At 30.2% G+C, this 15791-nt stretch overlaps 1 protein-coding gene across 7 annotated transcripts; it reads right to left on the reverse strand.

Annotated features, from left to right (window-relative positions):
- Positions 1 to 293: 293 nt before the first annotated feature.
- On the reverse strand, positions 294 to 5438 carry LOC144552115 (Integrase-type DNA-binding superfamily protein). 7 transcript variants are annotated; one of them, XM_078300225.1, is made up of 7 exons: positions 5135 to 5438; positions 4229 to 4289; positions 3859 to 3995; positions 3264 to 3333; positions 2666 to 2846; positions 1440 to 1561; positions 294 to 664 (listed from the first exon to the last, which is right to left on the reverse strand). In XM_078300225.1, the coding sequence occupies exons 2-7, from the start codon at positions 4269 to 4271 to the stop codon at positions 552 to 554; spliced, it is 666 nt and encodes a 221-aa protein (XP_078156351.1). In that variant the 5' UTR covers positions 4272 to 4289; positions 5135 to 5438; the 3' UTR covers positions 294 to 551. The 7 variants fall into 7 exon arrangements, with proteins under 7 accessions (XP_078156351.1, XP_078156349.1, XP_078156345.1 ...); XM_078300223.1 differs by having other exon boundaries at positions 3240 to 3333; XM_078300219.1 differs by having other exon boundaries at positions 3240 to 3333; positions 3841 to 3995; positions 5135 to 5426.
- Positions 5439 to 15791: the final 10353 nt, after the last annotated feature.

A 15791-nucleotide genomic window follows, 5' to 3' on the forward strand; every position in this document is an offset into this window, starting at 1 on the left:
GCTTGTTTATTAGTTCTGGATGTACTTCTTTCATTGTTTATTGCACTTTATAATTAGACTTGTTATAAGAAGAACGATGGACATTTTTCAGCTTCTATCTGAGGAAAAAAAAATGAGAACAGCTTTGAGATTAACTATTGTTTTTCTTACTTTTTTTTTATACTTTGTTCGTATTAAATAAAATCGGAGACTCGATTTGCTGTTGTTTTATTTTATTTCGAAATTTTATGTGGGTGGAGTAAGAAGAATATACAAGTTGATAAAACACAATTGGAACAAAAAAAATAGGCAGCTTGACTCTGTTTCATATTCTATATTTGTTGTAAAGGATTTATGCATATATTTCGCAACGAATAAACAGATGCAAGTATTTAAAAACATGAATACAACGATGTATTGAACCATGCAAATGCAATGTTTCTCAGAGGACGTGACATCAAAACCTGAGAAGCCCTAATAGGGGCTTCAAACCTCATCACCCGTATGGTTATGGTATACTCTAATACATATGTAAAGAAATGAAACCACAGAAAAGAAGACCAAAGCAAGGATTAAGAAGCCAATGCATCAGGATCCGTGCCATCAGATTGAGATGAACTGCCATCACTTTGTGCCTCAATCTCCATCCTTTTACGCCTCGCACCACCAAATTTCCTTTGTTGCTCTGCCACACACAACAACAACAACAACAACAAAAATAAAGCAGAGAAGAAAACCAAATTATTTCTTCAATTATTAAAAATAGTAAAGCCCCCAGGCAGTGGCGGAATATGAACTCATAAAAGAGGGACCAAAAATATATACGACAGAATTTATTATAACCACCAAATAAATAACATTGATGTCAAACCCCAAGGGTCCACTTTGGTCCCAACAAACAACAATTATCAGAACCCACCAAAATAAGAAGTGTCTCAAATGCCCCTTCCGTCCCAATTCTGGAGTCAAAACCCTAAGAACCCCTTCTTCATCCCTCATGTTATTCTTTCAAGAAAAAAGAATTCAAAATCTTCCTTATGGCAAGCAGGGTAGTTTAGAGAGGTTTATAGGTGACAAATTCATGTTTATATGGGTATTATACATGATTTCACTTTCCTTTTTGTCCGGGCTCGAAGGAGTTTCTTTAGTTTTCCAGGCTGTACTCACAGGTTGTTCGAAATTTAGAATTGATTAAAAAAAAATGAAAATATAGACAGAGCAAATATTTCTACGACTTCAAGGTGACTATGAGTCTATGAGATAATCTTTCCTCTGAATCAGAATATGATATTTCTAACGCTAGACTTTTCTTAGGGGCATTCAGATAATATTAACCAAAAGAAGGAACGATCTCATGATCCATGAACACCCCACAAAAGACCAACCAATTTGACCTTAACCATATTATATTTAATTTTACATCGGCATATAATCAAATTTCCCAAAACAAGATATCTTACTTTTGTTGTTGATATTGTTGCGTGTCATCTCTAGAAAGGCCTCCCAAGTGTATCGCCCAAGCTCCTCTTTTTCCTCCTCAGTTAGTTCAAAGTTCGGTTCTCTTCCACACATAAATGCCGCTCTGTTATTAATCAAATTGAAAAGGTACCGAGTTGGGTATAAATTTTTTTTTAAATATACATAATAACACCAGACTATAATTATGCAAATATTGCTTTTGGTGACATCTCCTCCCAGCTTCACAACTTTTGTGCATGCCAGTTTGCAATCTTATTTCATTAGTGTGCCAAATAAACCAAGTACAAGTTCAGGGATACCTTAGTACATATCCTATTAGACCCTCCCTATTTCTATTGCTAAATTTCTAAACAACAAACAACACAAGTAGGATAAACCTAGTACAAGTACCCAGAAAATGTGCCTATTAAGCCAAACCAGCATGATTTTAAGCAACATATAGTATGGAATTCATGCCAAATTTATTTATTTGGTACCAATGTTCAATTGCATTCTATATATTTCGAAGCTGGGTTGGGTGTACATGTTGCATATTGAAATCAGTAAAATGAATTCTATACATTACCAAAACTGGCATGTGCATATTGAAATCAGTAAAATGGATAGATCTTCAAAGTAGTCCCAAGTAACAGAATAATTGTTCAAGCCTTTAAAAATAATAAGAACATTCCATCTTCTCAATACCCCCCCCCCCCCCCCCCCCCCAAATTTATTTTTGTTCAGCATCCCTGGTAAATTCTCCAGTTATGTAGACCTTAAATTCTGATTTTATTTATTTGTTTACTCATTTTGTTTTGAAATTGAAATTACTAAGGAAAGTAACACAGAAAAACCTGATGACATAAAAAGTCACAGCACCCCATCAGATAAAAGAAAATAGGACCTTTAAATTTGCATACACTTAAGTTTTTTTAGCAGAATTGAAAATAACTCACAGGACCTCATTTAAAAAAATCAAATAGCCAGGTCACAGACTGAACAAAAAGGAAATATATTGACTCTTAGAGGACACACAATAAAACAAGACATAAAAGTTTAGCAACCATTCAAACTTCCTTAAATGATACAGCAATGTAATAATGAACCTAATTTTAATTTGGGGAAATTTCAGGACTCAACAACAAAAATTTCCTCACAATTGCACAAGTTAGTTCGTCTTGGGACTAGACGGTGTACCAAATGAATTTCAAATAGACAATACAATTACCTGTCATACAAGTGAGCGGCTTCCTCTTGGGACCCAACAGTACCTAAATGGATTTGCTTCTTGTCAACTTTAATAGCAGCTTGCCATTTATTGTTTTTGTAATACACCCCTCGCATTACACATGGTTCCTGATCCTCATATTGCTTTCTCCTGTGCCTTTTTCTCCTTTTTATTTCCTTCCCTATATGTGTAATCCAAATAAAGTTCATTAAACCCAAATAAATTGTGGTGCACTGCATGAGCTGTTACGGAACCATTTGTTTCATCTATCATTCCTCTCTGCTTTTCGGGACAAAGGATAAATAGGGAAGTTACCAAAATGGTCCAGTACGATGCTGAACAGATACGAAACAGGTCAAATGATAATCATTTTGTGCAGCAATACTCTGAAAATTGATATTAGTTATAAAATACAAAAATGAATATTGCATCCCCCCCCCCCCCTTTTGTTCTTTTTTATATTCTTTTGGTTGTCGGGGGAAAGGCGACGGCAGGTGAGGGAGTTCGAAGATTTGGTCCCAGTTGCACGAGCAAATAAAAGCAACAAAGAGAATACATTAAGTTGACAACTGACCAGGGTAGTATTGAGAGATATTACTTGGTTCTATCTTTCGGATAGAAGGAGCTGATATGCTTGATGGTCCTGGTTTCTCTTCAGAACTTTCAATCTATCATAAAAATTTTCAAACAAATTAGATAAACTCCAATTAATAAGAGAAAACTGGATGTTGGCACTGTTGGACATGCATCAGGCTCAAATAGCACCATAGAGATGGAAAAGAGGGAGAAGCAAAAGCAGAAACAAAAAAATAAGGAACAACAATTGAGCTAACAATTAGGGTCTTGACAATTTTGACCATGTTTTAATTGGAATCAAAAAAATTCAATGACTAAAATGTATGCTTTATTGCCAGGTTGTTTGGTGACTAGACTGCTTACCGATCAAACTTTATGCAATGCGAGTTTGTTTGACTGTTGCTACATACTAGCCGTTACAAATTTTCAACTCATTGGCCAAACATTCACGACGAATAATAAAAATGTTTTGTCTGTTTATTTCCAACTAGAAAACAAACTACAAATATATGCCTAATAAAAGGTAATATTCTCCTTAATTTCAGGCATGTGTTTAAAAGTTGTATTTGCCTTTTTCTATATTTTTCCTTTTACTAAACCTGAGGAAGGAAGTTTACCGACGGTTGCCGGTTAAACGAAATTGGCGGCAATTGATGCACACTGAATGGCTTTTGATTTGAAATCGGACTGTCGTTTTGATTCTCACTCTGATTCTGTTTCTCTGGGCTCTTCTCACCCGCATTCAAACTATTCACTGAAAATTACAAAATATATTAAACAAATATGTATTGACAATAAAGCTCAACTCATATGAAAGGAGCAAGATTTAAATAGGTAATCATCTTTTAAAGAAAATGCTTACTAGTGGGATTAAATAAATGACTTCTTATTTCTTACTCTGTTTGTGCCTAGAAATATGTATATACTGTATTCAATTACTTACAAAGTTTATGGGATTAGGAAAAAAATTATGATAATGAAGTTTACCAGGATTAAGGCCCAGATGTCTTCGCCTCCTTATGCTAACCATGATTAAATTAAATGCCACCTTCACCATGAAAAAAAAATAAATGAAAAAAAAATAAATAAACATGGTACATGAGCGTACACACTACACCAACAAGATAACTGCACAATTATCTGTCCAAATTGAATTCACAAACAGAGGATACTTTCTAATCATGACCCCAATAAAATAATATATATTTTTTGCTATTTAATCCAAAAAAAAAAAAAATGAATCCAGCCACCTTTACCACATACTCCCAGACAAAGTCAATTCAAACAATCAACACCATATAAACTTTCTTCCCAAACAAAAAGAGGAGAAATTTCAATACTTGTACAAAACAGCAGACAAAGCTTGAATTGATAACCAGAAAATCATTGTAATTCAAATCTAATTAACTCGAATTATAACCGAACGACAGCTAAAAAAGAAGCTAGGTTTGTTAAACACATGTGCGGTCAACCCCCAAAGTAAACGCTCCAAGCTACAGAAGAAATCAAGGAGAAAACGAACAACCAACAAGGCAACAAATGAGGAAAAAAGAATTACCAAAACCATAAAAAAAAAATATATATATATATATATATATATATATATATATATAGCAATTTTATTCGAGCTATCTTCTCTGGAATCGAAACCCCTTAATTACCAAGAAAAGTCTTTGCTCAAAACAAATCTAAATCGACAAAAACGAGCTAAAAATTATCCAAAACTCTTAAAAGCTTTCAGATACAAGGTCACAATCCCGGAAAACAACAAACATACAAAGACCGGGTTGCTAAAATTTCAAGATTAAAAGCTCATAAGACCTAGCTCATAAATAAAAGATGAAAAATAGAGAAGGACCCATTAGAATTTAGAGGAGGAGACAAAGTCAATACCTCGGTCAAGTCGCCGTGAGCGGAGAAGAAGGAAGGCAGGGTTGGTTTAGTATATTATTTCTCCAAAGTTGGTAGAAATTCGGAGGGTATAACTGGAAGAAAAAATATCGAAAGAGAAGAAGTTGGCGACAGGCAAGGTATAGAAGAAGAAGAAGAAGAAGAAGAAGAAGGTGACGCCTCACATCTACCACCTTTCTCTAATCCCTCTTCAGTCTTTCTCTCTCCAGTTTAATTTTTCTCTTTTGTACTATATTTTTATTTTATTTTTCTCCTATCCTTTGTGTGTGCTCTGTGGGTGGAAGGGAAGGGGGAACGTATATTTTGTGCCTTTTCTACCTCGGGACTCCGAAATTACCGAATTACCCTCGATTTTTCAATCATTTCTCGTCTCTCAAGGGCAAACGTGGTGCGTGGACTTCGTGGGAAGTAATGAGGGAACTTGAAGTTACTATTTTGCCCCCTCAATCCAGCTTCGGCTTCTATTTCTAACAGATATATTTAATCAGGTATGATAAAACTATGAGCCAGGCTTTCCAGTTTAATCACCTTTGGCATCTTTTGCACTAATGACCTTCCATTATCTCAAATTAATAATACTTTTCAGAATAGTTTTGTATTTTGTCCAAAATTTTGTTGAGTACAGAACTTATATAACTATTTTTTTTTATATATGGCATTTAGAACATTCTAGTAAGGAATAAAAAGTTTGATATTGTTTTTAATTTTTCGGTAACTTAATAATAAATTTGCAAAGAAAAATGGCCCCGGTTTCTATAATCATAGATTTTACCTCGAGCCAACTATTTTATTGTTATTATTATTTTGATAAAAACCGTCCTCTCTCCCGCACAGTTTAGATTTATTTAGTATCAAGTCAAGCGGTTTAATGTGTGAGTTTTTAAGTTAATTTTAATGCATTCATTTTTTCAATATTTAATTATACCGCTTAATTTGATACTAAAATAACTCGAAAATATAAAAAAATTACATGTAAACGCATCACTCATAAAGTAAATTGGTTTGAACGGTTTGAATTAGTCGTTTGACTTAATATTAATTTTCTAAATTTGACATGTAAATACATTACTCGTGAAATAGATCAATTTAACGGTTTGAATTTGTCTTTTGACGTCAATTCAATAAATTTTGGAAGAATCGAATTAAAAAAAAATTGTAAGATTAAATTTTAAGTGGGACTAAGGGGCACTTATTCAGTAGAATCGAATTAAAAAAAGATGCTAATTAAGAATTTAAGTTGAATCTTTAGTAGAGTATTATCGAATTTAAGTTGAATCTTTAGTAAAATGTGGTTAGAATTTTCTCCAAATAATTTAGCACGAGATCCATTTGGAAACGGAGATAGTGTTCAAGCACTTGTCTTATTATGATTCAACAGAAATACCATTATTTTTTCAATAACACAATTTAAAAAACAATAGCAAAAATGTAAAATGGTATAAATCTAAGCTCATTAATAAATTTCGTGAATTTTACTCAGAAAATATTGGATTGGCTTATAAAAAACAAACAAATCGAACTATATATATATATATATATATATATATATATATATATATATATATATATATATATATATATATATGAGGAGGGTTCAAATGCCTCCATTTTTTGTGCCTCCACTATGCCTCCATTTTTTAAAACTTTAATAACTCAAAATTTAAAACTTAAAAGTCAAAATAAAACCGTTAGATGTGATTTATGTTATTTTCTCTATGTGCTCATAAAAAATTATCACATTTCAATTTTGTTTTAATGTGAATCAATAAGTTCAAAAATCAACGTATAGAAATCATCCACATTAATGCATTTTTTACAAGCTCTTGATGACAATCAAAATAAAATTGAAATGTCATAATTTTTTACACGTGCATAAATAAAATGATGTAGATCATATCCAACGGTTTTATTTTGACTTTTAAGTTTTAAATTTTGAGTTATTAAAGTTTTAAAAAATGGAGGCATAGTGGAGGCACAAAAAATGGAGGCATTTGAACCCTCCTCTATATATATATATTGATCTTCATCTTCTTGATAAGTCAATCAAGTACGTTTCAAAATTATTATTTTTTTAGTTAGTTGGTGGGAGATTAAGGGGTTGAATAAACAATTATTTCGGCACATTTATTTTTCAGTATTTTTTTATCGTTTGATCTTGTATGAAGAAAAAACAACAACGCTTGAACATAGAGTTTGTCTCTTCAACTAATCAAAAGCAGCGATTCAAGTTAGTCATCTAAATCTGATCAATTAATTTTTAAAATTAAACTCACAAATTTCCTTGACAAGCTTAAGCTTGTAGTATCATCAAAGCTTCAACTAATCAAACTGTTGAAATTGATCAACTTCACGAGTGATACATTTACATATAAAAATTATATATTTTTTAATTCATTTAGTATATATAAAATCAGACGGTAAAAAATGAAGATCTATAAGTTAATTTCAATATTTTCATTTTTTATTATTTATGACCGCTTGATTTTATACTAAATAAATACAAAAAAATTATAAATTTTATATGTAAATGTAAAACTCATGAAATAGATCGGTTTCAATAGTTTGAATTTGTCATGTCTATTCAATAATTTTTCAGGAGGTAACACCATGTTACTATGCTACAGTTAGCATGCTGGCCTTTTTCTATTTCTATATGAACAAAATGTATTGAGAATAATTTAAGAGTGAGTCTATGGTACTATGCATATTACGATTTGGCACCGTGCTACGGCTCTATATTTGAGTTTTCAAATCCTAACGGTCGATCCAAACCGTTCATCTTGTTCTCCATATTAATATGTGTTTGGTGACCAAATTTTACATTTTTTGAAATTATTTTACTATTTTTTTAGATTTATTGAAAATCACTGTTTTTGGATGGTCCAGAATTTTCAGATCAAGTGATTTTCTAAATATTTAAAAAACTAGTAAAAAAATTTCAAAAAATGTAAAATTTGGTCTCCAAACACATATTAATATGGAGAACAAGATGAACGGTTTGGATCGACCGTTAGGATTTGAAAACTCGAATATAGAGCCGTAGCACGGTTCAGATCGACCGTTAGGATTTAATATGTATTTTTTTTGTTTTGTTTTGTTTTATCCCTCCCAAAGTATTTCTATTTATATCCCTCGGTTGTATATTTTTTTCACACAAATATACAAAAGTTTCTACCATATAAAAGTACTAGTGCCAGAGATCTAGAGCTGTAAATAAAGGAAATAATGGAGTCAATATACATAGTAAAATTATGCCTTTCTAATTAGGGGTGTTCATCGGTTCAGTTCGGTTGAAATCGAACCGAACTAAACAAACTAAAGTTATAATTTGGTTTCAAAAATAGAATCAAGTAAAACCGATTTACCATTGCAATTGAACCGAACTGAACCAAAATTTTATTTCGGCTTGTTCAGTTTGTTCGGTTCAAACCGAAATATATTAATTTTTTTATTTAAAACAATTGATTTATAATAAACCGAAGTATATTAAGAAATAAACCGGGGTATTAAGAAATAAACTTAAGTATTTAAAGCAATTGATTAAGAAATAAATCGGGGTATTAAGAAATAAACCTGGGCGGTCCAGACCAAATTCATAATATATAAAAGTTCAGTCAGTTCAGTTATTTCGGTTTTGAAAATTTCCAAACCGAGCCAAACCGAACCGAACTATTAAACCGAAAAAACCGAACCGTTTGGTCCAAACTAATTCGGTTCAGTTCAAAACCGACTAAATCGAATCCAATGAACACCCCTACTTGCCAACCAAATATGGACTTGGATAGCTAAGTTTAATGGTTTTGATTTTAACTATACAGATTTTGAATGAATTGTAGGATATAGGTACATGTATTCTTATGAAAGATGAGAATTTAATTGGGATAATCATAGGTTCAGTAGTCAGTACTATGAAACTTATGGCTGAAGAAAAATAGAGTAATTTTGAGGGGTGGAAATGCAAAAGGCCCCCAAAGTATTGGTGTACAGATCCTTACAGTTGCTAAATTTTGATGTTGAAATCAAAATATAATGCAATTGAAAAACAGACATGTATGTTAAGGACCTATTAGGAAGTTTACTTATTACCCCACGTAAACTGCTCAGGTTGCAATCCTTATGCTTGGAATGGGGACCAATTTAGATGAAGAGTTTGTAAAATGAAAATGAGGATGGTTTTTGGATTTTAGTAGTTGACAGGGTCTAATTTGCAAAAATTGTAATAATGGGTGTGAAGTGTGAACTGATTAGTTGTTCAGTTGTAATTTGTCAAATTTGGATGGTTGTTGCGTTTGTAACTTTGTACTGGTATTTTCTGAATACCATGCAATAATATGTTGTTTAGGTTGGTTACTTGTAAGTGGTGGTACTGAGTTCAGTGTAATGATTTTCGTTTATGCAATAAAAAATTGGTGAGATGTACCCATTAATAAAATGAAAAATATTTATAGTGCTCTATAAAATATATTATTTTTATAAGGAAAGCGCATGTCGTTTCAGTGGAATTATAAGAGTATAACAAATTCAATTTTTGGTTTATGAATTTTTTTTTATATAGCAACCTCATTATTTTAAATTTGATATTTCAATTCAATTGATAATATTCTAATGATGGATTTATATATGAGGAGGGTTAAAATGCACCATTGGTTTGTGCCCCAACCATACCCCATGTCTATATCTCCGTTTACAAAGTTCAAACAGTCGATCCGAACCGTTCATCTTGTTCTACATATTAAAATGTGCTTAGAGACCAAATTTTATATTTTTTGGAATTTTTTTACTATTTTTTAGATAGGTACAAAATCACCGTTTTTGGATGGTCCAGATGTAGTGCTTTTGTACCTATCTAAAAAAATAGTAAAAAAATTCCAAAAAATATAAAATTTGGTCTCTAAGCACATTTTAATATGTAGAACAAGATGAACGGTTCGGATCGACTGTTTGAACTTTGTAAACGGAGATATAGAAATGGGGTATGGTTGGGGCACAAAACCAATGTGCATTTTAACCCTCCTCTTTATTTTATATATATATATATTTTAAGACTAATAAATGATACTTTTATCGCTGAAAACAATTAATTTACAAATCTTAGCTGTCTATTGACAATTCGCTAATTTTTATTTGGTTTAAGCTGGCTCCTTTTTGCTAATTGCACACTAGAAATTAGCTGTTATTTCATTAAGCTCTAATTAACTTGCGCAGTAATTATCATTTGAGTGAGCACACGGTACTATGCATAATGCATAGCGTGTATGGGTCTGTACTATAAATCAAGATCTTAGTTTTCAAAATTCAAATAGTCAGAGGTGGAGACAAACTTTTAAGTAATAAGAATCACAAACATACAAGGAAAAAAAATTCAATAATATAATTTTTAAATAAAATAAATATTAAATTTTAACATTTACATATTTGAAGTGGAGAAGTTCCAATAGTCCAAGTTGTACATATTGTACAATATAATAATTTTTTTTTTAAATTAATGAGAGTCAATCACATAAAAATTCATAAAAAGTATGGAGGAACAATTTATGGTACCCATAGCAATATACTATAAAATATATAACAAAATCATATAATAATAAACTGTTTTTAAGTATGGGAGTAAATTGACCTCATTTAATCTATGTCCCTCTTCTCCTGTAAATAGTCAATCTGAATTGTTTAACATATTCTTTATATGAAAATGTACTTGCAGACTAAATTTACAAATTTTAAATTTTTTTAGAATTATTTTAGATAGGTATAAAATTACTATTTTTTGAATGGTATTGAATTTTTAGATCTAAAGTGATTTTCTACCTATATAATTTTTTTAAAATGTAAAAATTGATATATAATTAAGTATGGAGATCGTGTTGAATGGTTTAAATATATTATTCAGATTAAAAAAAACAAAGATATTGATTCGTAATACAGATCAATCCGCGCTATGTATAGCACCATAGCCTCAATCATTTTATGATAAAAAAAAATGGCAATAGCAGTTGACCGGTGAAATTTAGTATTGTTTGTCAGTTAGATCGGTCTTATATATATATTCTCACAAATAAGGAATATTTTGAAATGTTGAATTAAAGAAGTTTGTTAATTTTAACATGTCGATTTACACGCCTACACATAATTAATTTTGATTTATGCTGATTAATTGTAGTAATATATAATTGATGGATTATTTGATTTCATCCATGTTTTAATTAGAGGTTGGACACTTGCAACCGGTACTGTTTTAGATAGTGATGTTATAACAATTAATATAATTATGAGGTTTAATTTGCAAAAAAATAATAGTGGAAAAATAGCAATGCTGTCTCAATAAATTAGTTTACACTTAACTTGCACTTATATATTATATCAACAAATTAAAGAAGTGGTCTTATATATTACAGCTTCCAAAAATTTAAAGTGCAATTGGACATTTAACCATTCAATAAATTTGAAATTATAAGCCTTAATTAAATAAATATTCCAGATTAAGTGACCTATAATTCTTTTTTTTTAATAAAAGGTATGTAACTGTTTTTAATATCTACAAAGAATCTTCATTTGAATTTCAAATCTGCAACTTTCACATAAAAAAAAAAAAATATATCATTTTTATCACTAGATTAGATTAAAGACTGATTCTTAATTGCATGTTGTGCGTTTGAGTTAGAGGCTTGCATTTAGAAGTGTCAATAACAATATCTATTTAACTGTTTACTCGATCAGTTTTGAATTCGATAAAGCAGATATGGGATAGATATATTTTTGCTATGAATTGAATAAGGATTTTATTGTTAGCTAAACGAATAAGGATACGAGTAAATACTACTTCGTATCTGTATGGGTAATTAATTATTAAAAATAAAATTATACATAAAAGCATATTTAATTACGGATCATAGAAAACATTGAACGAGTAATGTATTTTAATTAGATATTTGATTGCACATTTGTATTTTAATTATTATATTAATAATGTGATTGCATATGTGTGAAATGAATAAGTTTTGATCTTCTATTTGTAAAATAAATAAAATTGACTATTATATTAATATTATTCATTATTTGTCCACAGCAGTTTTGGTAACAGATAATTTTAACAGATAAAAATAAAGTAGGAATGTATATAAAAATATTTTCACCCAAACCGTATCGTACGTAGCCATTGATCATAAAAATTACAAGTGTTCATAAAATAGCTTCAAGTCAGTCAACTGTTTCAAAACATGTTACCTTAACATAAAAAATTATATATATATATATATATATATAATTTTTCCACTTTAACCAAGTATGCTTACCAGTATCTGCGTAAAAATCAACACATATATGGACTGAATTTTTGTTTACTACATCCCCTGAGTGTTTTTTTTTTTTTTTTTTGCCTTTTAAACTAAATTGGGAAAAAAAATTAGCCGGATGTATGTACTTGAATTGACCAACAAACTAATTAATAAGTTTAACTAAAATTAAAGGTGCGTTTATGTTATATAAGATTAAAATTAACTAAAAGAAATGATGTCTCTGGTAATTACTATAAATTCAAATCACAAATCATAACTCGTACCAAAATCTGAAATAATAAAATAATCACTAGTTGTTTAACACAATTCTCTAGGTACTCAAGAATATTTATTTATAGAAATAATTAAAAATAATATAGGATTCTAGACAGATTAGATAGATATTTCGATCCGGTAGAAAGAACCCTATATTAAATAAATTAAAATCCTTCTAGAACCCTATATTATTTTTATAAAAAAATATACTGTCATGCTCACATGTCTCTTTCAAATTGAAGTTTATACTCAATTTTTAGTTAATTTTTTTAAAAAGAAAATTGTAATGAAATACTATACTATAATTATCATATCTTATTTTTGATGATTTTTCCAGAAGTTCTCAAGCTCACTAAGTTCTCTGGTGAGTTTAACTCTAAAATTTATATTTTAAATGACAAATTCAAACCGTTAAAATTGATCTACTTTACGAATGATTTGTTTATGTGTGAAATTTATAAGTTTGAATTTAATTTAGTATAAAGTCCAACAGTAAAAAAAAATTGAAGGTATTAAAAGTATTTTATAAATTTTATTTTACTACTTAACTTTATGCTAAATTAATTCAAAAATTACATATTTGACATGTAAATTCATCACTCGTAAAGTATATCAGTTTCAATAATTTAAATTCATCATTTGAAATCATTTCGGTAGATTTTAAAATTAAGCTTATCAATTATTTAGTGGGCTTAAGAATATCCCATTTTCTACTCGCTTTTTTTTTTTTTTAGCTCGCATCCAAAAAAAATATTCTCCAGTGAAGTGCCTATTATAATAGGGGGATACATCAAAAATGAAAATATCTTTTACAAAAAGTTTGACGGACCTACTTGTGTAGTTGTGTGGTCCAATTTCAACAACAAAAACTGTTTGTTCTAAAAGAAATTCAACTTTTCTTGGTATCCGATCTTCACAATTTTCTTTTATGTTAAAAATAATCTCTGATCATTATATGAGGTAAATATTTTGACAGAATAGTTTTTACTTCATACAGAGCACAGAGTATAAAATATAAAAAAAAAAACGGATATAGTCTGTGCATTGTACAAAGCCAAAACTGCTCTGTTAAAATATTTACCCTTATATCGACGATTTATTTAATCATCAACGAACTTTCAAAGGAAGAAAACAAAATGTATCATCAACGAGCAGCTCCCAGCCTGACAGGGGCAGAATCGTCATTTCCACTGACAAAACGTTAAGACTGGAGAAATAGTAGACGAGGGCATGTTCGTAATTTCATTAGTAGGTTTCATTGGCAACGGGTTATGCTAAGCACCGACGGGGTGGCAAGAAATCATGTAAGGTGAGCTTGGTCTTGGAGACTTATTACACTCTCCATTTGACACGTTGGTGCAGAAACCCATGTCATCTATCCATTTATCTACCAAATTCAGATAGACCGGGTCCATATAAAATATGTATCGGTAGCGGTTGTTGGATGGATGGAAAGGTGGTGGCCATAAGGCGTGCGGATAACGTCCGCACACTGGTAAGTTGTACCTGCAGAGGAAGCTAATTGTCCTCTCTCAATTTGTTATTTAACTATTTTTTTTCCCAAAAGAGGCACTGCAGTTTCAGTTTGCATGGCTGTGTTTTTAACATGCAGTGAATACTATCCCCCAACTCTGATTTATCATTTATGCTATGCTATTTTCAGTTTAGTCCTCCCAAACTCTATAATTCATGCTCATATAATTGTAATAATAGAAATTTGTAGAGATTTTTGTTCGTGTTTTAATCAATGTCATAAAAATGTTGTAATACTATGGAAATTATTCCAATATAAGTTCTCACAATACTATATCAGTATCTGGGATAGAGTCAGGCTTTTGAGCTATAATGGCCGATCGCGAATGAAGTCAATCATATACAATTTTTATATTGTAAATAGATGTTAATTTTACAGTATTCATATATGTTTGCGCTAAACTATATAGAAAATTGTACATAAATATATAAATTTTGAAAATAAATAAAGGTCAATTAACTCTCATTTTTTAAATGTACCTCCGCCCGTGATCATTGTTGTCGTTATTGATTTGTCATAATAATAATAATAATAAATTAATAAAATAATAATAATAATAATAATAATAATAATATTATTATTATTATTATTATTATTATTATTATTATTATTATTATTATTATTATTACTCTTGCTGCTACATATCTTTTAGCAATTGTACGGACTACATTACATTGTCATTTTACAACTTGTATCCTAAAATGATGAAACTTAATTTCTAGACCTGGCTGCCAGGAGGCCAAAAGAAATAGCAGTAAAATTAATTGATTCCGCTAAATATTTAGAAGTGTCTTTCAAAACATACAAATTTTAAGTTCGCTTTAAAAAAAAAAAAAATTGTATTGACACCAATAACAAAAAAAAAAAAAAATCTTGCCTGTGCCACTGTCCTTCTTGCAGATTACAATTTATCTGGAGGATTAATAACATCAAATTTTTATTACTTTTTTTTTTATAATTTCAGCCTTTCAACTTTTGCATATCACAAGTATGTATGTTCTTCCTTCTGTGACTACACACTGTTTTTCTTGGAGTACTTGTAATTAAGGTATTTTTGTTTTTTTTAATTTCATGATGTATACAATTATGTGCTTGTGTTGTTGTTAGATTTATCTTATAATAATTAGGAAAAATAATTGGAACTTGGAAGGGAAAACTAAAAGAAATAAAAGAAATTGTAGAGGATATTGTTAGGTGGAAGCATAGTATTTAAAAATTGATAGTTGGACTTAGACCAATTATATTATATTATTAGGAATTTCAATAACTCGGGTCATTTAATAAGCGCCAAAAGGGTTGTCTACTTGTCTCAACTCACAATTGAGATCAAGCTTTGGTTCAATCATTGCATTGGTTGCACCCTCTGCACCTGGTCTACACGTACATAAAAGTAGCCGTATCAAATCATCAATCTTTGTTTTCTGATACGTAAAAGCGTTGATCTCTTAACCTCAAACGCTCTCGTATCATCATATATTATGTATGAATCTAGAGATGAAACCACATTTTAAATTGTGGAGAGATCTATTTACATTTTTTTTTTGATGATATTGGATTA

This window comes from Carex rostrata, chromosome 3 (assembly GCF_964058835.1).
Source record: "Carex rostrata chromosome 3, lpCarRost1.2, whole genome shotgun sequence".
In the NCBI taxonomy this organism is placed as follows: Eukaryota; Viridiplantae; Streptophyta; class Magnoliopsida; order Poales; family Cyperaceae; genus Carex; species Carex rostrata.

Coding starts and splice junctions, on each gene's coding strand:
- LOC144552115 (XM_078300218.1), bottom strand. CDS start 4,271: ATGGTTAGCATAAGGAGGCGAAGACATCTGGGCCTTAATCCTG. Junction 3,334..3,840: donor CGGTAAACTTCCTTCCTCAG/GTTTAGTAAAAG, acceptor TTTTTATGATAG/ATTGAAAGTTCTGAAGAGAA. Junction 2,847..3,239: donor TATCTCTCAATACTACCCTG/GTCAGTTGTCAA, acceptor TTACACATATAG/GGAAGGAAATAAAAAGGAGA.